Source organism: Mustela lutreola, chromosome 8 (assembly GCF_030435805.1).
Source record: "Mustela lutreola isolate mMusLut2 chromosome 8, mMusLut2.pri, whole genome shotgun sequence".
Taxonomy (NCBI): domain Eukaryota; kingdom Metazoa; phylum Chordata; class Mammalia; order Carnivora; family Mustelidae; genus Mustela; species Mustela lutreola.
Window position 1 is genome coordinate 78,882,195 of NC_081297.1, and position 26,902 is coordinate 78,909,096.

General features: G+C 32.5%; 1 protein-coding gene across 23 annotated transcripts in view; it reads right to left on the reverse strand.

Annotated features, from left to right (window-relative positions):
* Nucleotides 1–26,902, reverse strand: part of C2CD5 (C2 calcium dependent domain containing 5) — a 98,260-nt gene that overhangs the window by 45,129 nt on the left and 26,229 nt on the right. For 5 of the 23 annotated variants that reach the window (XM_059185745.1, XM_059185736.1, XM_059185734.1 and 2 more), the window contains exons 6-12: nt 26,724–26,879; nt 25,487–25,685; nt 20,272–20,423; nt 14,675–14,760; nt 13,911–13,943; nt 8,211–8,319; nt 5,458–5,523 (exon numbers count right to left, since the gene is read on the reverse strand). In XM_059185745.1, coding sequence (XP_059041728.1) covers nt 5,458–5,523; nt 8,211–8,319; nt 13,911–13,943; nt 14,675–14,760; nt 20,272–20,423; nt 25,487–25,685; nt 26,724–26,879 — 801 coding nt within the window. Of the gene's footprint in view, nt 1–5,457; nt 5,524–8,210; nt 8,320–13,910; nt 13,944–14,674; nt 14,761–16,701; nt 16,894–20,271; nt 20,424–21,406; nt 21,532–25,486; nt 25,686–26,723; nt 26,880–26,902 lie in introns of those variants that run through there. The other 18 variants (XM_059185753.1, XM_059185751.1, XM_059185747.1 and 15 more) reach the window with 9 other exon arrangements.

Below are 26,902 nucleotides of genomic sequence, written 5' to 3' on the forward strand. Positions count from 1 at the left end.
TACTACTGTCACTTCTCTAGAGCATGGCCATAGCTTGATATCTTGCCATCTTTTTAACATTTTATCTTATTTCTGAAATGCAGGTGAAACTGGTAAGTATTCCTATAATGAAAATAAATGTTTATATCTCAGAAAGTAAAGAAGTGAACAACTCAACATAATAGGCCTTTATAAAACTGAATCCCTTTGAGATTTTAGGCAATCTCACACTTGCAACTAATAAATAATGACTATCTAAAGTGTTCAATTTAATTCTGTTGTTACATAACTCTGGAAGAGAATTCTGCCACTGAGAATCTTTACATCTGACTTAAAGAAAAAAAGGAAATGGACAATTATTCAATCTAATTTTTAAATAAACAAGAAGAGATTTTAAACAAGATCAAAGGTTAGGTGGGCTCAAGTAAACATTTTTAATACAATGATAATCTATCTTGTCAATGGACAGCATAAGAAAGTCACATTCTTAAATACCTTAAAATATTATTCCAACACAAAACAACTTTTTGAAGAAGATAAATTTCCCCTAATGAAACAGGAATTACAGAGTTCATATTTAAGTGCATATACAATCTCAAACCAGATGGGGATTCAGTACCAACCTAGGAAGAACAGTTCCATCATACAGGAAATGATGTGCAAATTCAGAGCAAACACCAACTTGTGGTAATTTAGGATGTTAGGATGGTAGCTGGGATATAATCCATATTAGATCAAACTGGAGTCTTCACTATTTATAAAATAAGTCAGATATATAATCACTCCTGACCTGTGAGATTTCCCTTTTTATATATATAAAGTTATATATTAATTTACATGTCACCTTATAATAGTGTAATTAATATCCAGTTATATTAGATATATATAAAGAGTAAAATTTATAAATTAAGGAAATTATAAACCTGACTTTTTTTTTACAGATAATAAGGATTGACAGTAGTCACTATGCAGTTACATTATACACAAACAGAAAATTATTTATTACAGTTATATGTTGCATTACGTATAAAGAGAAGCTCACACATCATACATGGCTATATTTATGCCCTCCTGAACTCCATATACCTACTTCTTAAAACCTTATTAAAATTCTTAAAACCAAAAGCTGCTTAACTACTTTAAGCTTAGTTTTGCATATCTGCTCATGAGTACCTCTCAGATGTAGTAAAAATAACTGCTGGGGTCATCAGTAGAATTCAAGTTCCAAGAAAGCCTCTCTCCATTTAACAACAACTATTACTACTACTACTACTACTACTACTACTACACACACACAGCAAAATAGTTTAAGAAATAGCCTAGACTGGGTGTATAATCATGTTGTCTGCCTGGCTGAACAAACATATTCCCAATCCCCAACATCATGCTCAAGACACAGTAGGCAAACCACAAACATCCACTGAATAAAAGATTTTTACTTAAAACTGAAAAAAAAAATTTAGATTATCAGACTGATATGTGTATTCTATTAATAGTTCCTTACACATCTGTTGACTCATTTTGTTAAAATATGTTTAAAGTAATAATTATACCTATTTTTCTTGGTTTTGATGATTAATTTTTGACCCCAAAGTAAAACAACTATAATTCAGATGACCAAAAAAAGAGTAACATTTTCTGAATTCAGACCACTAATATAAAGCTTCCCTTAGCACTAGCAAGGGTTCATTTATTAGAAGACAGAAAATCTCAAACATATGTCCTAAACCTACAATCTAAAATAATAACTTTTTAAAATATGCTCAAAAACGAAAGTTATCTAGCTATTTTATTAACTCAGTACTTAAAACATTTGCTCTTAAAAATATTGTCTAAGTTTGGAAGCTATTTCAGACTAGCATTTTTTCAAGCCACATTATATATCTACTTTATTGTTTCCTCTTGGGACTTCCTGAAAAAAATATCTAAGCTCACAAGTACCCTACATGAAGAAAGAATAACAATTTTTTCTCAACTATACTGAGACTATTCCTAATTAAAAATTGTATCAGTTTGCTACCCAGAAATAACTTTCAGTGGTAAACTCAGAAGAAAGAAAAATAAATAGCATAGCCATTTAAGAAGGAAAGATCTATGCCTTTTAAAATCTACTCTTAAAATATTTTTATAACTCAATTTTCAAATAGAGTTGGGTTTCCAAAAGATAGGATTCAACTGCTCACTGGGATTTTAGACTTGTAGCCATGTGGGATCATTCTAATCCATCTTTCTCCTTCTCTCAGCTCAAAGTTGCTAAGAGACTGTTTGATTTGCCACATTCCACTAATTACCAAGTCCTGATGATTTTATGTTTTAAATATTTTCTAAATTTATCTTAAGAGTGTAAGCCCTGAAGCCAGAGTAGTTAAGTTCACATTGTAGCTTAACAACTTTCTATTTCACTTAAGGCAAATTGTTATGCTTCATTTCTCTCATTCACAAAAGAGGAAAAATGCCTATCTCAGAGCTGTGTTTTGAGAATTAAGTGACCTGCTATCATACAGCACTTGGAAGAGTGCCTAGCACATAGTTAAGTGCTCTGTGAACTTCAGCTCTCTTATCACCACCAAATCCTAGGTCACTTACCAGGCCAGGAGTACTGCAGTGTATAGGCTTGCTGCCTTTAAATGTATTCTCCATTATACAGCCAATGATCTAACATACATGTGACCATGGGATACCCTGTCTTACTCCTACGCAGCCCATTCCAGGCATGTCACACACAAGATCTGCAAATGCTGCTTCCTCCTTTTAAGCAGCAAGATTCAGCTTGTCTTTCTCAAAGTCCATTAACCAGGCCAGAAACATAAGAAGCAAGATAAGAAAAGGTAATACGGTGATTTTAAAATAAATTCTCAGATAATTGAGTTTCCTTCTTCCTGCTATATAAAAATATTTCCTATCACTGTAGTTAACAAAACCCAAGACAGCAAAGCAGAAGAAAAAGGGAAACACAATAAAAAGCTGAAGCAACAAAGACATTTTGTATTCAATGGCAAGCAATAGGTATAAAATAACTGGGTAAACATCATCAAACAAGTTATGACTAGGGGATTGTTCTGCAATGCACTACAAAGGAGTGAACAATATGCCTCCAAATACACTGTCAGAAATATAAAATCTACATTAAGGTCATATATATCCTTCAAACTGAACTCAAGAATTACCTCTCCAAGCTTCCCTGCCACATAGTTAATCATGCCTTCCTCTTTACTTCTCTACCTTATATCACACCACACCACACAGTAAACCATTAACATATTTTTTTAACTGTCCAGAATATGACTTTCATGAAAACGAGGTGACTGACATCTTCGCACACCTATCATCTAGCAAACTGTATGGTACAAAATAAGTTCTAATAAATGCTTGCACGATAGATCATATTTCATGAAATACTACTATGTGATAAAGATGTTTCTTATATCTTTCCACATTTTAATGTTTCTGAAATAAACATGTCTAGTAATTAATCAATATACTTAATATAGTAATGTTTCTTTCTCTTTTCTCTTGGAAAGCTATTATTAAAATGGTGATACCTCACAAAATAAATGGTGTCAGAATCCAGGAAGTACAGTATTGATGAACAATTTCTAACATTAATAAAAATTATAACCACAATTATTTTTCTTACTGATGTGGCCAACTCCTGATTTTCTATGGTAATACAGGACAGCAATGGCTAATCTATTCCCCAATCACAGAAAAGAATACATAAATGATTCAAATATATTTATAAATATTACATTTTTGTATTTCAGAATTATCACATTATTTTTCTTAACCTAATATCAAAATCAGCCTGATATACACTGTTAGGAGATTCTAATATCTCAGTCAAAAGCACAGAGCTATTAGAACATTAAACTGAAAGTGTCATCTTTGAAATTCTTTTACTATTCTGTAACTTCTATCCATCTTTTTTCATACACTCACTACCTGACTTTATTTTAAATGATGGCAAGATATACTGCTTCCTCAACCATGTTTCTCCTTGCCAAATTCTGTAGTTCTGCTTATGGGGGACAAAGTATTATAAGATTTAACTACTTTTCTACTTTCCAACACTGTTCATTCATCTAACATTCATCTCACCCTAAACATCTTTGCCCTGACAACGTTTAAGTTCCTTAAATTATTAATGATCAGTCTATTCCCAATGTCCTTTTCTTACATAATTAGGCTTTTTTACTTCTTATAAACTAATCTGCCTACACTTTAAAATAACATTATTTTTATTAAATGAATCCAGCAGGGTATTTTCCTCACTAAAAACCAAGTATAACACATAACATTTAAAAACGATTATTTTAATTTTAATCAATATGGTAACATGCTGGCAAAAACCTGAGTAGGAGAGGTAATTTCCCTGAAGACTTACCAACTGATGTCAGTCTAAATCTGCAAAGGTTGGACCTGATCAGATTGTTTACTAGACTGAACTTAGGTAAACCTGCATGATGAACATGAGATACTTCATAGTCAAACATGCATTACTTACATCAGAACTTACATCCTGGACCCCTAAGAACAAAAAAAAGCTTACAGTATTGAAAAGATTATGAAATATTATCTAAAATGTTAAGCCTCTTGGTGATTTTGTTTTTCTATAAATAGATATATACTTTCTGACACAAAGAACTGGTAAAATCCTTCAGGCAAAATACCAGCCTCTAATACCGAATCAAAATGGTTCTATTATTTAATTTCAAAAATAAAGAACAGAAAAATTTACATATTTATATTAGAAGAATATGCTTTTATCAAAAAGAAAAACTGGCTTTGACTCTAAACCACATCATCAGCTGTAAAGTTAGTTTAGTTTCTCTAAAAGCTACAAACTATATTTTACAAATTATATCCATATGTAAAATTACCTAAAAAGAAAAATTAAATTCTCACATGAACGGGGAAGGAAGGGAGCTTATGAAAGCTGTTAATCCCCCCAAAATCTGCTCTTACTTACCAAATTTTGAAACACTTCTGGAATTATAAAACAAAATGGTAATAGTCACACTTTTATGGTATTTATAGAATACTAAATACATTATACTCAAATCTAAATTAATGTTTAAGCAGACTTTAAGCTTATCAAACTAGCCATTTAATACTTACATTTAACAATTAACATCTCTTTAATTATAAAGCTAATGCCTATGACAATTAACTGACATGAAAAAACTGTCCAAAATATAATAAATATAATTTAAATTTAGGTTTCTGAAAGTTAATCACCTGACAAAAGCCATTTGTAATTTATGGTATTTCTATGGTTTTGGTTAATTCATTTTAGTTAACACATTTTTATATTTGCAATTCTGTGGAAACTTTAAGAGTTACAACATATGTACTGCAGAATGTATCTGTATAACTGAATTTCCATTAAACCTATTTAATCTAGAACATTTCTAAAAACTTCACTGAGCTGCCATAATTTTTGTCAGCATATGTAGTACTGAATGACCATCAAAATACCTGAATTGAAACTATTCCAGTCTAGCAGTTTGTAAGATCTTGTGTTACCCATAATTCCGACAAAGGCTGAGTTCAAAACAGCAAATTAGTAGATCAGTTTTAGGTGCAGAATAGTAGGAAAAAAAAAACAAAAAAACACTACAAACAAGAACACAATTGACAATACCACTCGACAGCAACTGGAAAGACACAGACAGCAGAGTTAATAAGAAGTAGAAATAGAAAGAGAAGAAGGAGCATGCTATCATAATCTAACATTAACTAAAGTCTAGTTGTTTAAGATAATGACCTTGATTTTTAAAACCACCCCATTCTTGTCCGTGTTGCTTAATATTTAACAAAGGAGGATATGCTAAAGGAACTAACTCCAGAATACTAATCTATATGTAGCAGACAGTAGCGGTTTAAAAATAAGATTTTATTCCTTCTACACTCCAGTGTAAAATGAAAAGTTCCCATATTCACTAGAAAAAAAATAGCTGCAAGATTCATTTGAGAGTGCAAATACAGCATTTTAACAGCACAGGCATCTCAATCCATCTTAAGTTTCTCTCAGCAGAGTAACTCAGTGTCATAAAATCAATATATCATTATCATGGTAGATGCTAATCTAGAGGGTTTTTTTGGTTTTAACATTCAGCTTTTTTCAACAAATTAAATCTTTTTCATAAATAACTATTTATGAAATATTAAGAACATCAATAAAATGTTCTTAAGAAAATCTTCCTTTTTTAATGCATAATACATATATAAAACCACCCCCCAAAATGTGATTTTTATATCAAAATCATGTAATAGTGAAACCATTAGAATACATAGTTGATTAAAATTAACTGAAAATAAAACAAAATTAAAATATAACTTGTATATCATTAAAAGCATTTATATTTATATGCCCATAATCTTTTAGGAAATAAGTACATTAGTAACTAGGATTTCCTACATGTGAATTGAAAAAAATATATTCTGATATGGGGAGGAAAGGAAGAGAATGGATAACTTGATAATTATAATACACAAAATGTATTCTGTATTAAAGATTCCTGTGTTCTTCCCTCGGCCTGGGTTCTTATATTTCTCACACCGCTAGAACAAACTGGCAAGCATGATAAACCCTAAAAAAGAGTTTTTTGTAAAAAATAATAGGATTTTAAATAGAGCTTTCTACTTAAACTTAAGTAAGACTTGTTTGTTCTCCCAGACTCTATAGCTTACTCAGAGTACCTGGAAGCCACAATAAAATCAAAATGTTTTCAGTAAACGGAACAGTTAAATATATTGCTGAAACCATTTTGGAGCTTATCAGTGGGCACCATCTGGCAAAATATTTAAGTCAATGGTCCAAAGAAACGGCAGTTAACAAGCCTTGGGTCACACCCAAGTTAATGTCAGATATATTAACTCAGTATTTCCGTGTGCTTTCCAAATAATTTAAGTTCCTAAACACAAAGATATGGAAATTGCAGAGTCCCCAATGTCTCAATACATTAAACTAGCATCAATCTAAATGTGCCTTTAATTACTACAGAATTCACAAAAACTACATGAAGAAAAGATCTTAAATTGATTTGAAAAAATAAAGAAGAGCAGAAAAAAAATAAACCAGAGAAGAAAAAAAGAGAAGACTAAGGTTTAAAAGATGTATTTGTTTAGCTTTAAGAGTTAAATAATCCTAGCTACTATTCCTCTTCTGAAATCTCGTTCAAGCTCTGGAAAAAATTCCATTCTGCTCCTCTGGAATTATTAACTGAAAAGACATCAAACCGCAAGGCACAGATTAAATTTTTTTTTAACTTAGAAGAATGGTAATGCTCTGTATCCTCAAAATCACTATCTGCAGTGTTTTGCATAAAATAATTTCAGTGTTTTACTCTTTTTGTAGCTGTCAGTACAAGCCTCAGGAAGAGGTTATTGGAAGTGACAGTTTAAAATTTTCAAAAATATGTATGTATATATGCCAAATAAGAACACGAACATAACTTCAGCTTTTTAAGTATGTCATCAAAATAATAAGTGACTTGAGCAAATTACTGGGAATCCAGTCAAGAGATGCAAGAACACACTGCACACAGAAAGTTTCTACCACTTATCACGCTTATTTTGGATTTAGAAAAACCATCAAAGCATTCCTAATCCAAGGGCCTGAAATTGAGATTGATTTGATGCCTTTCTTCTTTTTTGATCATGGCCCCATGTTTTAAAGGAGTGAGCTACTATTCTTACTTGTTTGCTTATGTAGAACAAATAGTTTTAGAAAAGAAACCAGGAATGCACAGACAGCACTATTTTTCTTAATTCTTAGATACTACACAATGTTTATAATTACATTTCAAAGGAATACTTCTTTTAGGAATAAGGAAATTACTAAAATAATCTATGAAGAGTTATTGCTAATGAAAGAATTAACATCTTAAGATAATGGCCACAACGGTCAAATTATAAAATTTGTTGTCTGCCTGGGTCAAAGAAAAAAGCTGACTGAAAAGTTACCTAGGAACTTCTTCAAAGTGATGCCTGGCCAGGAAAATGAATCAATATTTGTTTTATATGAAAAAGCTAACTAAAATATACTTCTACTTATTTGATTATTTTTAATCAGAATTATAGCAAATACTTAAAGCAACATGCCAATTTATACTTTCTTTTTCATTTCTCTTTACGGATAGACTTGATTTTTTTTAGTATAAAAATCAATTTTAATAATCCCAGTTTAAGTAAATGAAACTCTGAAAACAAGCTTTTAAAGAACATACCAGGATTGTGGATACGATCCAAAAGCTTCACAGAGCGTGCACTAACAACACCCCCAACATGCATGAGAAATCCAGGAGGAAATGCCGTCAAGGTAAAAAATGGAAATTCCTAGTAGAAAGAAAGGGGGGAAAATATAACTGACCATGTGTGAAGTACAAAAAATTTGCTTATTAAGAAGCCTGATCCCCATAGATTATATTCATACTATGATATGAATCCTATCTCTTAACAAAAGGCTACCAGTTACACATTACACATGCTTTGTAATTAAATGTCTTCCTAGATGTTTAGAGTTCCTAATCCATTTTCCCACCTATATCATGTTATACAGAATCCAAACACTCTTTTTATCAATTCTCAATGAAAAAAAAAGGTTCTCAGAGTTTTGATTTAAGATATTTGTACACATTCTTCCTTCCTTTCAATCTCCTACTCTTGATGCAAATTCACAGTGAGATGTGGGGATTCCCCTGCCCTTCGAGGCTGAGTCTACTTCTCAGTGGGGCAGAATCCTCCTCACATACACACACCCAATTCCAGGCTACTGGTAAAGACTCTGAAGGCCTGGTGCAAGAGATCTACAAGAATGTGGAACTAAGGAAGGAGTGAGAGAATGAGCAGTGTGGGTTAAGAGATTCAGGAATAAGCGAAGGGCAAATACCAAGGTCAAGAGGGTACAGAATTGCTGTGTAAGATAATTTACTCTATCAACACCAGGGCAGCTGGAAAAAATTCTAAGTACATAGATGCATATTAAGGAAAAGGGAGAAGAAAATAGATGACAGCAAGTGAGGAAATAAAATTCCCCAAGTTCTTCTAAGTTTCATTCTCCCCTTCTCTCTCAAGAACATCAATCTCATCAATTTAGAGGTAAGGCAGAAATGGGAAACAGAGAAAGGAAATTCATTGAGATAGCACCCAAGAAGAAAGCAGAGCTCCTGTGGCTCTCCAAGTATAGAGGGCTCCCACATTACACAAAATTGGATGCAAGCAAGGGAAATTTAATATCTGCCTCATACGGCTTTAAGATTACCATAGCTCACTTATCCAGAAGTCACTTACCAGTAGCCTCAGCTACTCAGAATATAACTGAGAGCTGGAAAATAAGCAAAACAGAGCTCTCAACAGTCCAAAGAACTGTCATACTTCCAAGTGCTAAAATTTATGTACTTGATTCATAAGAAATCCCTACAGATCATATCCATACTATGCCATTCAGCAATTATAAATACATAATTTTAGGAACATATTTTAAAGTTTAGCAATATCTTTTTTTCTGACCACAATAATTTAAATGCAGCAAATGAAAGCTGAGAGATAAAGACATACAGAATACTACTAAAAGCAGGCACATTAAAAGCAGCAAGATTACTGACTGGCTACTAAGCATGGAGAATACAAACTCACCAAAGCATAATTCACAAAGCATAGCAACTTGGAGTCATTTAACACAAAGGCAAACAGTCCTGCACACTTCAATAACCCATGAAGACATAGTATAAAATATAGAGAGAATTTAGAAATAAATTCAGTTAGAATTTAAAATATTTAAATTAACAAGGGTAAGAAAAACCTAGGCTACATTAAAAAAAAAAAAAAAGTAAAAACCTATCTATGGAAATGGATAGGTTTGGCACAGCTGACAGGCAAAAAGAAAAAAGGGGGAGGATAGGAAGGGAATTTCACTTACATGTATTATAAAAAATTTAGTCAAAAATGCCTCCTCATTTCTACCTGAGTTTTTTAAATATAAGTTTTAAGTGAGAAATATACAAATAAGTTTATGCTATTAGAGCTTGTCTGGAGGTTCTAGCAGGGTAGCGCAGCTACTCGTATACCCTTGACCAAAGAACGGTCCTCTCCTCTACTGGGGAAGGTCGTCCTCTTCGACCGAGCACGCAGCTTCGGGAGGGACGCACATGGAGCTGTGAGGGAGGAAGGGGACACCTGCCTAGCCAGCCAGATCAGCTGAATCAACCCTGGTGATCAATGGGGTGACAGATGTCGCAGCCAGATCGCCCTCACATCCAAGTTTATGCTATTAGAAACTTAAATATCTTACCTAAGTTAGGCCTTCATGATTTTTTTCAATTTTAAGTAGACAGTTTTTAAATTTTCTCAAAATACTGAAGTATAGTAGAAAAAAGCACTTTACATTTAATCTTTATACTTAAACATTTTAAATATTCTGGACAAGAGACACTGAAAATAAAACAGCTAAAGGGAAAGCTGTACTTTCTTCTGAAAGTGAGAAATAAGATAGGTAAATTCACATATTGGAAAACATCTGAATATAAGAGTTTAGGTAGGTATAAAAATTAACCTAAATGATTTCTCTACTTGAGATTGTGATTCTTTTTCCTAAATTCCAGAAGATGGGATAAAAAGAGACAAGAGGAAAAGCAGCATAGTAGAGTTGGTGATCATAAGCAGAAAAAGTAAGGGAATGGCTGCCCAAAGAGGCAGACGATCACTCCACAAACTTAAACTCTGTCCTACATGTCCAATCAACACACCTAATTTAACACACAAAATTTAACCTGAAGTACATAAAAATGACATGGTTTATTCAACCACAACTACATCTTCAGATAACTCTCCCAGAAACACTATGGCGGATACCTACCATTAAACACCTATCACTTCCACCCCTCTCACCAGTAGCCAGTGACTACCAGTGACTGTTAAATAGCGCTCATCTCCACCACCACTACAGAGTGACTACTGTGAAGTACTTACAGAGTGCCAGACCTCGGCAAAGTATCTTAAAACTATACTTTATAGGGACGCCTGGGTGGCTCAGTTGGTTAAGCAGCTGCCTTCGGCTCAGGTCATGATCCCAGCATCCTGGGATCGAGTCCCATATCGGGCTCCTTGCTCCACAGGGAGCCTGCTTCTCCGTCTGACTCTGCCTTCTACTCTGTCTGCCTGTGCTCACTCTCGCTCGCTCTCTCTGACAAATAAATAAAATCTTTAAAAAAAAAAAAAAAAAAAAAAAAAAAAAAACTATACTTTATAATCTTTCCCATACGCTAACGTGAGTCAAGGAGGCCTCGGCTCTATGTGAGCAACAAGCCTTATCATCTGGCTTCTTGAAATTTCTGATTAAAACAGTGAGACAAGGTGCTGGTTTTAATCTCTAGTTTATCATTATACCTGATGAATTTGTAGGTTCTTTTCCACTGAAAAGAACAGCTTCCTTAAGATCAGCCAAGCCCAACCCGTTTTCAATGCCTAGATGAGAATTTCAAAACCACAGAAGATATTTTCTCTGTAAACCCCTAATATTTAAAGTGCCTTGCCTTCTCAGGTCATGATCTCAGGGTCCTGGGATCCAGGCCCCCACAGGGCTCCTTGCTCAGCAGGGAGCCTGCTTCCCCCTCTTTCTCTGCCTACTTGTGACCTCTTTGTCAAATAAATAAATAAAATCTTAAAAATAAAAAAGTTAGAAAAAAAAATAAAGTGCCTTGCCTTGTGGTACAACTAGGTGGAAATTTGTATGTTGACATTTTGACAATAAGCCAAATGCATACAGCATAAATCTATTTAATACCATGTGTTCAAAGACAGGCTAGTTGGAAAATCTGGGGACACAATGGAAGTAATTTTTTAACATTTAAATAGAATTTTTCTTAGAATATATTTAAATAGTTTATTTTTCAACCAAGTATTCTTTTTATTTTCCCAAGAAATGAGAGTCAACTTTCTAGATAAAAAGAACTCTGTGCCAGATTCCTACTATGATTTTATTATATAATTTTACCCCACTATCGAAAACATCACAATTATTAAAAGAGTTTGCTTTGTATAAGTGTTTCCCAAAGTGTGGTCCTCACTAACAGGTATTTTGCATGGCAGATTCCATTGTAAAATATATTTGGGAAATACTAAGTTAAACCAAGTCAACTAGGTTTCTTTACTGAAGAAAAATATATCTCCCAGCATCTGAAAAGTAACTTCATTTTTCTTACAAGTGAAAGAAGAGTCATATTGAAAAGTAAACCTATTTGCTTTACATCAAATCATTCATAGGTAGACCCTAAATCTAATCAAATTTATATCTCTACATCTTATCTCCTAATCACTTGACACCTATTACCAAGATCCTGTCAACTTATTTTTCACTGATTTTGTAACACTTTTATTTTTGAGAACTGTTACTTGAACCCTTTAAATAAAGCATGCTGGACAAAGGTTCTCTTCTCCTAAGGTGGGGGGAAGCCATACACTTTATAAAGGATGGCAAGGAATAGAAATTAATATTTTAAAAATGAATATAAAAATGGTATTAAGTATATCATATGTTCACCTCGATCTAATATTCAACTTGACAGAGTTAAGGCATATCTGAACACATATGGGAAAAACTCTTCATACTTCTGTACAAATTTTTTCCCAAAACAAAGATATACTAACAGCCACCACAGGTGAATGGGAAAGCTAAAAACGAAGCTTGTTCTATTTACTGTGTACCCAGGATAGTGAGGTAGTCTCATAAACTCAAGTAACTACTGCAGAGTTAGGTAACATAAACATATTGCCAACTCGGATTTTATAAGGTTGTAAATGAAAACTATAGTTCTCCCACATCTTTACTGTTAAGTTCATAAAGATTATCTAGAAATGTATACCCAATGTAATAATGTGTCCAAAACTTGAAGAATGTTTAAAATCATATTTGAAAACATAAATTTTATCCAAACTAAATTTAAAACAATTTTTATTGATTAGTATTTTTCTTCTCTTAAAGCTAGATGTTTACAAAAGCTCTTAATATCAATAATAAAGTCACAGGCACAAAATAGAGGCAAAATCTCGTATCTCATATGAGTTTTTCTGTTCCTATGAATTCTAGTACAATTACAAGGAATATTCCTAGTGTAAGGAACTCTGTAGAGAATGTAAAAGTGGGAGTGGGGAGGAGGTAAGAGCATTCTGGCCTAAGAAACAGTCACACATACCTTCCCCCTGACCCTCTTCTCTGTGTTTCCAGTCTCTTTCTATATTTGGTTTCAATAAATGGTCCCAATGTTTAAGTGGGCTTTTTTGCACAATAGTAGCCGGTATGCCTGCAAGTTGTGAAAGCAGCTCAAGTGCAAATGCTGCCTGCTGAGGGGTAAAGCAAACCACTTTGTACCTCTAATGGCTCATCACGCTGATTGATTAGCTCAGCTCTGCTCTGCTCCCCCCAACCTTGTCTGCAAGGCAAAGGGTACATACAGATACTTCTGCACAGTAAAGAAAGTCTAAAAAAGTAAACTGTGTATATTGTTTGTAGTAACGGACCCTGAAAACCCTATTCTCAAAAAGCTAACCTCTAGAGATGATATACCTTTTTTAAAAAATGCATTCTTCTAAAGGTATTTATTGTTTGATCTTTTTTTTAATGCTCGTGTAAAATGGGAACATGTAAAAGAAAATTCTGTAAATGCTTATAAACTTCCAAATCAGACACAATGAAAGCTATGGGACTGTGCCTTAAAATAACTGACATAACATATAAATAATCATGCACTGTGTTAGTTGAGTAGAAAAAAAATGAGCCTCATAGTGCTAATAAATTTTTTAAAAATGCATTACGAAAAGAAATAAAGCTGGCAACATTTGTTAAAGCTTAAATAAAACTTAAATGATCAAGATTAAAACTAGAACAGCTACCAATACAAGAAAAAGGCTCTCACACATGTTCAGAAACATACCCGCCTTCTACAGAACCTATGAGGCGATCCTCCCTTAGCAATGAAGTTTATACAAAAAAAAAAAAGAGAAAAATCATCCAAAAATTGTGACTCTTTATTTTCCCAATTAACAAAGTTAACTAAACATTAAACTTATAATAATTAAAAGAGAAATATTCACATACCAAATAACCACACTGTTTATGTTAATCTGTAGAAATAATGAATCTGTGCATTTCTTACCCCTGAGATTGGCCAACCATAAAAATAATCTCAGCATATAAATATATTAATATATTGAAGAATTACCTTTTTTTAGAAATTGGAGCCCAACACGGGCTCAATCTCACAACCCTAAGATTAAAACCTCAGCTGAAATCCAGAGTCTGATGCTTAACCAACTGTGCCACCCATGCACCCCAAGAAAGATATTTAATATAGTACAACTGAAATATATTTTTCTGAAAAATGTCCACTATTTCCTTTTGTATATTATAATTTTAAGGTAAAATGACAAATGATTTCATCACCCAATGGATATTTCCAAATAGATTACTTCTAATGAAAGATTAGAAGACAAAAAAAAAAAAGTTACAGAATTCCAAATTAAAATTAATTATTCATAAACAAATTTCTTTAATACCTTAAATAAATTTTGGGACTCTGAAATTATATTACATATACATGATCAAACCAGTTTATGGAAATAAATTATAAATATGTAGAAGCATAATAATAAAATCATATTAACAGTGTAAGAATAGAGAATATTGAGTGTCTCTTACCCTTTGTTCCAGTGCTGACTGAGTCTGTTGTCTTAAAAGAGCTTTAAACGGCCCCCCTTCTTTTCCAGCACTACCACTTCCCATTCCTACAGAACATCAGTACATAAATAACAACCAAAAAACAACTATAGAAACAGAAAGTTAACTGCATTCATCTTTATAAATATCATGAGTCAAATTTCTTAAAATGATATAAACATTTAAAGTACTTGACATGCAATTAGGCACATATTTTACTATTTTATTCACAAAGATTTTAGATGTTAAAACTGTGATCACAGTGAGTTTCAGATTCAATCTGTTCTAAAACTTATTTTTAAAATTTTGTTAATGTATGAATTTTTGTATAATATTCAATTTTTTAAGTGTTGAGTGAGTCTTCTAATACAAAATAATCAAGATACTACCAATTACAATTGACCCTGGAACAACATGGGTTTCAACTGCACAGTCCACTTATACATTAATTTTTTTCAATAAGTACAGGACAGTACTATAAATGCACTTTCTCTTCCTTATGATTTTCTTAGTAACATTTTCTTCCCTCAGCTTTACTCCATTGCAAGAATACAGTATAGAATACATGTAATATAACTGTTTTAATTGACTATGTTATCAGTAAGGCTTGTGGTCAAGAGTAGACTATTAATATTCAAGCTTTTGGGGAATCAGAAGTTATATGACCATTTTCAATTTGCGCAGGGGTGTGTTGCTCAAGGGTCAACTATACTTACTATGCTCACAATTTAAGAATACTTACTAAAAGAAATCTAGAAACATCAAATGTTTGTTTAAAAGTAACTATAGAGAGAAGCACGTTTAATTGTGCTTATTTAAAATATTCCAAAATTCTCTAAAGAGTGTGAATTTTAGGCAATTTTGAAATATAGTCCAATCTATTTTCTGGTAACTTTCCATTCCTAAATATAACATTCGTGACAAAACACTATTAACATTCATAGTTTTCAATACTCATTTGCAAAAATCAACATAAAATATTTTTAAAAACTAAAAATCACAGACATGTAATAGACACATCACAAATGTACATAGTTATGGATGAGAAGAATTATATTCCCAAGCTCTAAGATGTATTTTTTAAAGGCTTAAGTTTTAATTTCTTTCCCTACTTTATTTTATTCTTTTGATAGTACCAATAGACCAATTATGATCAAAGAATTATAGAAAGTAGGGGACAGGTGAGAAGCCAGTGCTCTAGAGGCTAGAGTTAACAGTTCAATCCCACCCTTTTGAAACTGAAGATACATACAAATTTACTGCAATGACTTAAAAAAGGAACTAATTCACTTTCACATTTTTAGCTGTTCTTGGATAAGGAAACAAAGGTTAGCATGTGTATAGTCCCATTCTCTTCTTTAAAAATAAAAAAGGAATATATTTTTCTTGTAGGAATCTAAATATGGGTTTTAGAGACTATACAATACTAAACATAGAAATGAAACTAATATCTTTGTATGAAGCATATTGAAAGCCATAAAATAAAATGTAATTTTGTAGAAGTAAATAAAACATCAGAAAATACAGCAGAATAATTTGAAAATCAATGCAATGGACAGAAAAAAAAAATGGATAAAGAAAGAATACCACCAAAATGAGACTTAAACCAATTCGAACAGAATAATTTACTAATGTAACCATATGGCTTAGCAACATGATGGTGCAGGTCCGGAAGTGAATGGAGTTGGTGTGAAGGGAAAGAAAGTAAAGCATCTAAAACAGAAACTCTAGAAATAAAAACCCAATAATCCTTGGAAATATGCAGATCTATGTCCTCAGACATATAATTTTTTTAGTAAACAAAATGACTTCAGCAGAATATTCATAATTATCCAACCAATAATCCTCAACCATCATTGTAATCATTTAATTCTGTCCACCAATAAGAAAAATTAGAAGTATGCCCTGTGCAAGACACCCAATACTTCTTTAATAGTATGAAATAATTACTTGTTTTCAAAGGTGAGTTAAAATAAAGGGATTAAAAAGCTGACATAATGTGATCCTACCAGAAGCAGCCAGGAACAGCTCTTCACTGAAAGAAACACTTTTCCTCAGAACTGGGCTGACAGGGCTAGAATGATGAGGGGGAAGGCTAGATTCCGAGAGTAGGAGACAGGACTTTTTAAGATGAAGGGAACCACAAGAGAGAGAGGGGGAGCTGGGACACAGGTAAATCCTAGGCCCCTGTGAGTAAGGTGCTGTGGAGGAAAGTAGCAGAGAAAAGATGCAGATTCAGAAGATGACCAGAAAATGCAGAATAAGGAAAGCAATGATGAAACAAAACGTAACAGTAAAAATGGATTTTAAAATGCTACATAAATTACACTAAGCATATGAAGTCATTAGCAAGACCATCTACCCAACACAATATAAATTAATGGCATAGTCTAAAACGTAGTAAAACCTTCATAGAACTTTGCATTTGTTAAAATTTTTTAAATCACTAACATGGGATTTTGTGCCATTCTAATAACTTGGAGCGGATTTCTCAAAAACACTTAAATAACCTGCCTTTTTTGGGTTAAGAATGTTAAAGTTAATGTTAAAGTTAAAAGGTATATTTTGTAAATTTTTAAAGCCAGAAACTTACTGCCTCAAATATAAACATTATCTAAAGTGGCAAAGTACAGTTCTTCAAATGTTACTAAAACATATCACTTATGAGTATTTTAATTTAATACCCATAAAAAATAAACAGCACCACATTAAATGGTTGCCATCACTAATTTGAAATATTAACTTCTTTCTGTGCATCTTTGAGATATATATTACTCCTATTCTTTTTCCTCTAAAATTTTAATATTCGAGTTTGATCGTAACACTGTTTGTATCTACAAGGATTTGAGTATGTAAGGGGCAAATGCTCTCAAATCACCAAAACTATACATGGTTAAAAGCTTGACTTTTTTTTTTAAGCTTAAGTCACATGTCAAATCAATATCCTAACACTAGCATTCTAAAATTCCACTCCTACTAGTTGAGTACTTGAAAAAAATATGAAAATAAAGCCTTGTAAAATGTCAAAAATTAGAATTTATAGAAATAAATCAATATGAATTTATTTTTTAATGAGACCTATCTTTAAAAACAGACAATAGCTTTAACTACAAACAGAAAACCAACTTTCTTAGTCTAAAGCTTTGTTAACTTTATTTTTGGTTCCCCAGTTGCATATAATCAATCAATCATAATCAGCTTACCCCCACTATTCCTCAAAAGACTGATTTTGTATATAGGTAAATTTGAAGGCAAAGAATTATGAAACACATACTCAATTATAGTTTTAGAAATTTTAAAATTAAAATTTTAATTTTGCCATTTCAAATCTCTTCTGGAATATTCAAAGATATTTAGGGATTCACGATAAGTGAAAATATTAAAAAACTATTAATGTTCTATAAGTATGCTATTAAAGATAATGAATAGCATATGATAGTAGAAATACAAAATTATTTAGAAGCATCTGATAAATACAGAAATACATGAGAATCAGTAACTATCATAAATAAATCTTTAAAAACTAAAATTGGAACTAGAAAATAAAATGTAAAAAAGCTTTCATTGAAAATACAATTGATTGCCTACGAGAAAGATAAGGGAACACAAATCTGATTCAGTTAACTTATTACTTGACAACTTTTTCAGACTTGGCCATTTGGTGAATTAAAGAAAAGGAAACAGAAAGACCAAGAAAATACTTCCAAAAATTTGTCTGTGATGTGACAAAGAATAAAATATAGATAAAAATATTGAAAAGCAGATGCTTTCCAATGCTCAAAGCCTGAAAAAAATATTTTAAGATAACTTGTTCTTTATGGGGCGCCTGGGTGGCTCAGTGGGTTAAAGCCTCTGCCTTCGGCTCATGTCATGATCCCAGGGTCCTGGAATCGAGCCCCACATCGGGCTCGTGGCTCAGTGGCGAGCCTGCTTCCCCTTCTCTCTCAGTCTGCCTCTGCCTGCTTGTGATTTCTCTGTCAAATAAATAAAATCTTAAAACAAAAAAAAGAAAGAAAGAAAGAAAACTTGTTCTTTAATACTATTCTAAGTCTTTCTTGTTTTGATAGGCATGAATTTGGAGGCCAGAATCTCAAACTTTATTTAAATAAATAAATAAACAAACAAACAAACACACACTTCACTATGGTTGGAATGGTTCAGTTTTTATGGTATAAATATGGTTAAGATGCCACATTAAATAGCATCGATTACTATCAAGTATCTCGTGATTTGGGGCACCTGGGTGGCTCAGTCGGTGAGTGTCCGACTCTTGATTTTAGCTCAGGACATGATCTCGGGTCAGGAGACTGGCCCCAAGTGGGGCTCTGTGGTCAGTGGGGAGTCGCTTGGAATTCTCTCCCTGATCTCCCTACAGTCACATCCCATGAGCATGTGCGCACACTCGCTTGTGGGCTTGCGCATGCTCTCTCTCTAAAATAAATATATCTTTTAAAAAAAAATCTCATGATTTTTAAACGTTACGCATATTATGTATACGTAAATAAAGAATAAAGCTACTGTCTTCAAAAAATTAGGTATCCATAATTATCTTCCTCTCACTCTGCGACTACATTTATAAAAATAGATACTAAATCTACAGGCTTTCTTTTTAATTCCCTTTCTTTAGAATTAGCACTGGTTTTTCAGAGTTGATTTCTTTTCATTGTTTTCATAAAATCTGGGATCATTTTATAAATTTCTTGTGTAACACACAAAAGATATTAAAGATGATAAAATGACACAGGAGGTATGCAAAATGTTTTCATCAATCTGGAGAGAAAACTGATAAACAAAAACAATATAAAAATTGTTAACTACTAACTTTTTAACCTTTTACATTTTACTTTTCTTAATGATCTGAATAACTTAATTCTACTTTAAGAAGTAATGAAATAATTTGATTTTTTAAACAATTTTTATCATAAAACATTCATAAAAACTCACAGAAATTATTCATGAAAAATACAAATAGGAAAGGGAAAAACTATAAGTTGCATACATTGAGAAATATGTAAGAATAAGTAAAGCAAAAATGCTACTTTCTAACCTAGAGAGCAAGACTAGCAAAACCAAACATTTGAAATAGCAAGAAGTTAATAGATATATGTACTCCAATATAACCATTTCAATTCTAAAAACTTTTTCATAATAAAATCTTAGAATTAAATTCAGAAATAGAAAGAAAAATGAATTTGAAAATGTTTCTACTACATGAGGAATTGGATTGCAAGCTACTAATGTTATCTTCTATTCAAAAGCTTTAAGATATTATTCCTCATAATATGAGCATGAAATGAAAAAATGTCTACATGCAAAAATAAATTCTGGACTTCATATCTACACTATGATTAAATCAATAAATACAGATCTTTGAACAAGATAATTTCTGAGCTATATGAAATTTTCATATTTTAATGGTAGTAACTGAAAATGATCAGTATTCATATTATCTTTTAACTTAAATGCCAAAAATAGGAGGAAAGCCTTGGATGGAAAGCTAATAAAGAACAGAAATAAATCTGGAAAAAAAAAAAAAAAAAAGAAAGAAAGAAAGAAAAAGGTGGGTGGAAGCGCCTTACCAGTTTTGGGTGTCAAACTCAAATCTGTGTCAGAAGAAGAGGACTGTCGACTGTAGGACTTGGAAGGTGAAAAGGAATAAGTTTGGTTTTTCAGAGGGGTTGAGGGTCCTGATGAGTGAGTATTGGGATTGGGATCTTCATTGAAGGGAATCCTGCCAGAAGAAGGTGGAGAAATATTAAGCAATCATGTGCCAAAGGACCTGACGGAAGGCAGCATGATCCAAACACCAGGAAAGTATTGGGCAGGGCCAGCAGTCATTTCTTAAGTGTGGAGCTGGGTATGAGGCCAAAGACAACCAATTGCTGTTTAACCATTCATCATTCTCCAGATAAATAATTATCTGCACTGAAACAGTTAATAAGCCAAGTAAATAAGCAAAGAAGCATGAAATGACAGACTAAGGGAGTAAAAAATATTAAAAGGAAAAGTAAACAAAAAAAATAAATACATGACTGAAAATACTTTCAAATAAACAATGCTTTTTTAAGTTACAAAGAAAAAATGATGCTGCAAATGGTATGTGCAAATATTCAGAATAGTTTTTATATTTGCACACACAGATATCTTCAAAAGAAAAATGTTTCCTTATCCTATAGCATCAAGAGTGCCACAGCTAAAAACACAGCAAAGAGAAAAATGAATATAGCTACACAGAACCATTGCATTTTATGCAGAAGAGTTGCTTACCTGTTTTCCAACAGCTCTCTTCCACAGAATAAAACAGACCCTACTATGTAACAGGTTTTGTACATAAATAAAATAAGAAAATCAGAAGCTTTGACAGCTATTTCATTTAGAATCCAATCATCAATTTTATTTCTAACCAAATGTAGAAATAATGGCAAAACACATACTGGAGGATACTCCTAAATCTTACAGGATGCATACATAAGATAGGGTTCTTACAGGATCTATGGAAGAGACTTTGGAAGCTAGAACACTTTCACTTCAGAGTAGTGAGAGCCTCTGTGGTGGCTACATACTGGATTTCTTCACTGCAGCTGGACTTCAAGTAAGAAAAGGAGGAAGCAAAGACTTGTGGCACCTGCCTACACTATGCTACCTGCCTGCCCTTTACAGCCACTCTGCCTGTGGCCTGCCTTCCCCAGCTCTGGAGTCTGAGCAGTCTCGTACCAGTATAGATGAGAGTGGGAACAGACACAGAGAAGTTCTGAGTAAGTCGTGAGCCAGTAGCAGTGTGAATTGGGCTGTTGTGAGTCGAGCGGCATCCATGGCTTGGAGGATGAACCAGCGGAGACCTGAGGGAATTTGTAGTCAAAGTGGAAGAAAAGAAAACAATACATACAACAGATAGCAAAGTTATGTTAAAATAATTTCAAAGGAGCTTTAGTTAGGGGAAAGGAATTTTTAACCCCCAACATGCAAAAAAACAGACTGAAATTTAAAAAGAATAGCTAAATACTAACTTGTTAGGATACAGGTATAGTTTTAAGGGATCAGATTAATAATTAGGACTGTGAATAAGAAAAACAGGAATAGTGGCATTAAATAAGAAAGACTAAGATTTGGATTCTGAGTTGCTTTAAAATATTTTTGATCACCATAAAGTTTACTACACAGGGACAAAACACTCATAAAAATGAATAGTCAAATATAAAGCTCTTATGCTGCTTCTGAAACTGATTACATGTAATTTTATTTTTCTATAAAGAAAGTTTAACAGAGCTGTTTCTGTCTATAATAGCAAGATAGTGGTACTAAAGAATACGAAAATGACAGCATAAAGAAAAATAAACTAAATGGATCCAAGCAAATATAAACATTCCAGTATTTCAGCACTCCAAGTATATTGCTTTCCAGATTATACTGGGAAAAAAAAAACACACACACACAAAAAAAACAAGGGGACACTGCTTTTCAAAACACATTAATAAAAAACAATGTAGATAATTTTTGTGTGGCTCTCAAATAGAATATATTATTTAAATTTAAAGAGTCTATTAAACTACATTCTGAATTGAAATTTTTTTATCAACTGACACCGTGCAATAGATTATATCTATGTGGATGTATAGACATATTTTCATCACATACACATAGATATATATTCACATATAATATTTAAATTTTCATGAAGAAATTCTGCTAAAAGGGCACAGTTACACTGGGTAGGGAAAAACAGCATATTAGACAACTAAGAATCCTGTACTTCATATTAGCAATTATCTCACTAAGCAGTGCCTTTGCTTATGCATAATGAGGGAGAAAGAATCATATGTGAAAACACTGAGAAACTATCGTATCTCCATTTTTTTTAAAGCAGATCAAGAGTTCAACTTTTCCTGGCCTCTTCTTTTTTACTGGCCAGTGAACATTCCCAGCAATCACAATTTGTCAAAGTTCAAACATGAGCTATCATTGACGGGCAATAACGGTCCTTCACAGAATCTACAGACTATTTTCTGAAAATATCACTGGTTTTATGATAGGGCAATGTTTCTGTTTTTGTTGCTAGTTTAAAATAAAAATGTGTTTAATACAACTGATTAAAAATTAAACACCTTATTGGTGACCTATTTGCATACAAACAACAGAGTGAGGTTTCGTTTTTGTTTTCTCTTTCTCTGTTGAAGTGACTAATGTTAAAAATTCTAAGAATCAGTACTGTACAGAGGAGAAATTACAGCTAACGTCTCTTAAGCAGTACTTTTTTTTCAAAGTAGAGAAGCAGTACGTCTTATTTAAATGCACTTTCTACCATCGAGATAGTTCAGCAAGGAAATACCAAAGAGATTTAAATCATTCATTATACTAAATATCTGAAAGGGGGAAAAAAAATGAAGTAGAACACAGTATTAATAAAGGTAAAATAAAATGAATAAAATAAAATGAACATTGTAAAAGCCTCAAATTATGACATCTAGTTAAAATCCAAATATAATGGACCATCATCATATGTATTCTTGGAGTTCTAATTCTTATCAGTCTTCTTGCATGAAAGATTACCTTGCAGTAATACACCAGTGGCATTTCTAATATTAAATTCATTCAGACAGGAACATAATCCAAACTACCTTTTATCAAATTCCTGTCCAGAATCAATATTGTAACTAAATGTCAAAATAATCATAATCAGTGAATTATAAAACAATTTAAACTAGCAACCAAAATTGATTCATTATCAAAAATACAAAGAAACTGGCTGAGATAAAACAGCCCAAGTACTGAGTTGTTGTTGTTGTTTTTTAATAGCATGACTGAGGTAGTAAGATGTCTTTCAGAAAATCTTAATGAAGCAACTTAAATTCTTCATGATGTGACTATTTGACAACTTGGGGCAAACAGGCTACAGCAAAATTTGAAAAGCAGAATATTTACACAATCCCAAAAGATTTACATTAACAGAATTATTCTTAAATGTAGCCAAAACATATCCATTACTATCACTATATCATTTTAAGACATCAACAGACAATATAATATTCTCTTTCTACTAAATAATTTAGTGAAAAGAGGAAACCCTCAGACATCACAGCTGCAAAAGCAAGGCCCCTTCAGGCAACTTAGATAAAGCTGGAGGACGGCATGAGAAGGAGGTACTCAAGTCTTTACTTAAATTTGGTGTGGAAAATGAAAATAAAAAGTGAATCCCTCAAGAAGTTATACCTGCAATCTGACTCTACCTGTGGCAGAAGGCAGTTCATATTGTTTTAAAACATATCTTAAATGGAATATAGAGCAAATTCACTCTTCGATTTACTTAAAACAAGTCATTTCACTTGCCAAGGTACTTTCCAATAAAATCAGGCAACATATATATAATACTGTGCTCTCTCATGACTAGAATTTAATCTGCATGACTAAAGGCCAACAGAAAGGAAACAGTTAAACAGAATAAGCTTAAGAGGAAAATCTCATTTTTAAAAATACTGTTTTAAAAAAAGTTGAATCACCATATTGTACATGTGAAACTAACAGAACACTATATATTACACTGGAATTAAATTTTTTTTAAAAAGACTGTGATTGTTTTCTAGTCAACCTTTCTTGACTATTATTAATCCGGGAAGCATTTCAGGTTTTCTGATTACAGAATCCTGACTCCTTGATGATACAGGGCAGGGGTCAGCAAACTACACAGGTCAAATCCATCCTGCACCTGTTTTGTGAATCATCAGGTTTTATTGGAACACAGCCACACTCACTTATTTGCATAGTCAATGGCTGTTTTCATGTTAGAATGGCAAAGCTGAACAGTTATGAGCAAAGACTAAATTATTATTTACCTGTATCTTCTGGTGATTTACAAAAAAAAATTATTGACCCTTGATCTAGAAGAATCTCTAAATCAGTGGGTCTCAATGGAAGTACTACTAGGATGGAACAAGTCTTCATTGTACAGAGTCGTCCTTTGCTGTGTACAACAGTGAGCATTTCTAGTTCCCAACCAGGATCTGCCCCCACACCCCAATCAACATGACAGAAAATTTTCATTTTAAACATTCCTTGTAGACAGCACCATCCCACCCCATTGAGTATCTTCTGACTTAGACAAAAATGGTATCACATAAGCCAAATCCAGCCAACCAAAATGTTTTGTTGAATCACACTCAGTTTTTATAAAATGTATGAGCCTAAAGTCCTTTAGCTCAGGAACAGCAAACTCCTTTTTTTGGTAAACAAAGACAGGAACTATATGGCTAGTGCGTGAAATATTTACTATCCGGCCTTTTACAGAAAAAGTTTGCCAACATCTGCTTTACACAATCCTCAGTACTCCCTATTTAATTATACTCAATTATTTTATTTACATAAACGATCCTCTGTAGACATTTGCATGAGACCCCTGCATTAGTCAATCTTTCCTGCTATACTTCTCTTTTCTATACTATGTTGCTAATAATAAGCAAAATTGGATTATAAGGTATAATACTGGGTTTTAAGCATTCCCCAAAGAATAAGTAAAAATGTTCTGAATATATAGTACCTAAAGATCTGAAATAAGTTTAGCTTTATATTATTTAACTTGAATTTCATATTAAGAAAGTATAAATAAATTATTAGAAATAGCTAAATAGATTAAAGCTTCAGATTTTCATAGTCATCTCTGATAATAAAAATTACCATAGGAAAAAAATCACCATATTAAAAAATGTATGTTAAACAACCCTACTAGAATATTTCAAATCAAATGAAAACATAAGAGTAAAAGAGAAAAAGTTCCATAAGAACGACTCATTGATTCATACTTACTCCTTCATTTCTTTGGACGGGGAATTACATGCAGGAAGGAATGCTGCTGGGCTACTTAGTTTATCCAGTGTACATGCTGTTCCTATGGCTCGTACCACTAACCCAGATTCACCTTCCAGATCAAAACACTGTAAGTACCCAACGACTGCATTTCCTCTCATTTCAAGCACTTTCAAGCCGATCTTCCTCTGCAGTTCACCTGCAAAAAAAGGGAAGAAAATGCATTCTGCTTTAGATCTTCACATTACATAATATAAAGCTGGATATGACAGCAATAAAAAAAGTCAAAAAATCATAGATTTTTAGAACTTGAAAAGAACCTAAAAGATTATCTGCTCTAGCCTCCTAATTTCAGGGAGGTAAGACATTAACTAGTTGCATTTTACAGATGCAGCAAAATTAAGATTCACTCATTCATGCATTCATTTACCAAATAATTTCTGGTTGTGTACTATGTGCCTGGCATTCTTTCTTTCTTCTAAGTGCTAGAAATACAGAGGTAAACAAAAAAGATATATTATTTAATAGATTAAACGACATTATGTATTATAGTAAGTATAAATATATTTATAGTGATTTATAAATATTAAAGTATAATTGATATATTTTTAATATGATATAAATGTTTATATATTTTATATTTTAAAACATAAATTTATTATATATAAATATAACATTTATATTTATTAAATATAACATTTATACTCATTTATTGTCTGATATACATATGTGAATATACATACATACATATATATACACACATATGTACATATACATTTTAAATGAAAAACAAGTTCTTCAAAGAAAAAAAGAAAAGTAATGGGGTAAGAATAGCAGGAAGAAGTACACGGAGCTAAAACATGTTGTCAGAGAAAAACTATGAAAAGGAAACAAAAAACATTAGAGAGATTACCTAAACTCTGACTATAAATAAATGCTAGAGAAAGGAAAACCAGAACCCAGTTTCCTACTTCCTTGCTCAGGGTTCTTTCCACTATGCCACTTCGTGAGCACAAATTCCTTTTACTGCCTAGTTAAGAAGGAAATATAAGCTTCTGGTTCAGATTTCCTCTTATAAGATGTCAACGTGGTACATTCAGAAAGATTGGGCAAGGGTACAGAATCAGTCATATGCAATTCATAGCCTTCACTGTAAAATTCCACATAGCATGTCAAAAGGAAATGAAAATTTAACAGTATTAAGTATATCAGTAATGAAGTTATTTCTTTTAAATACCTGACATTAAAGAAATGAGTCTCTGTCTGGCCTCATTTGATGCCCTTGGTGTACGAATTCGATCAATCCATTGATATTCTGGGTCTTCATTGACCACAAGCTCTTCTACAAAACCATGAATTATTATAGCTCTATAGCACTTTGGAATAGATGTTGCTGTTGAAAGAAATTGTCTATTA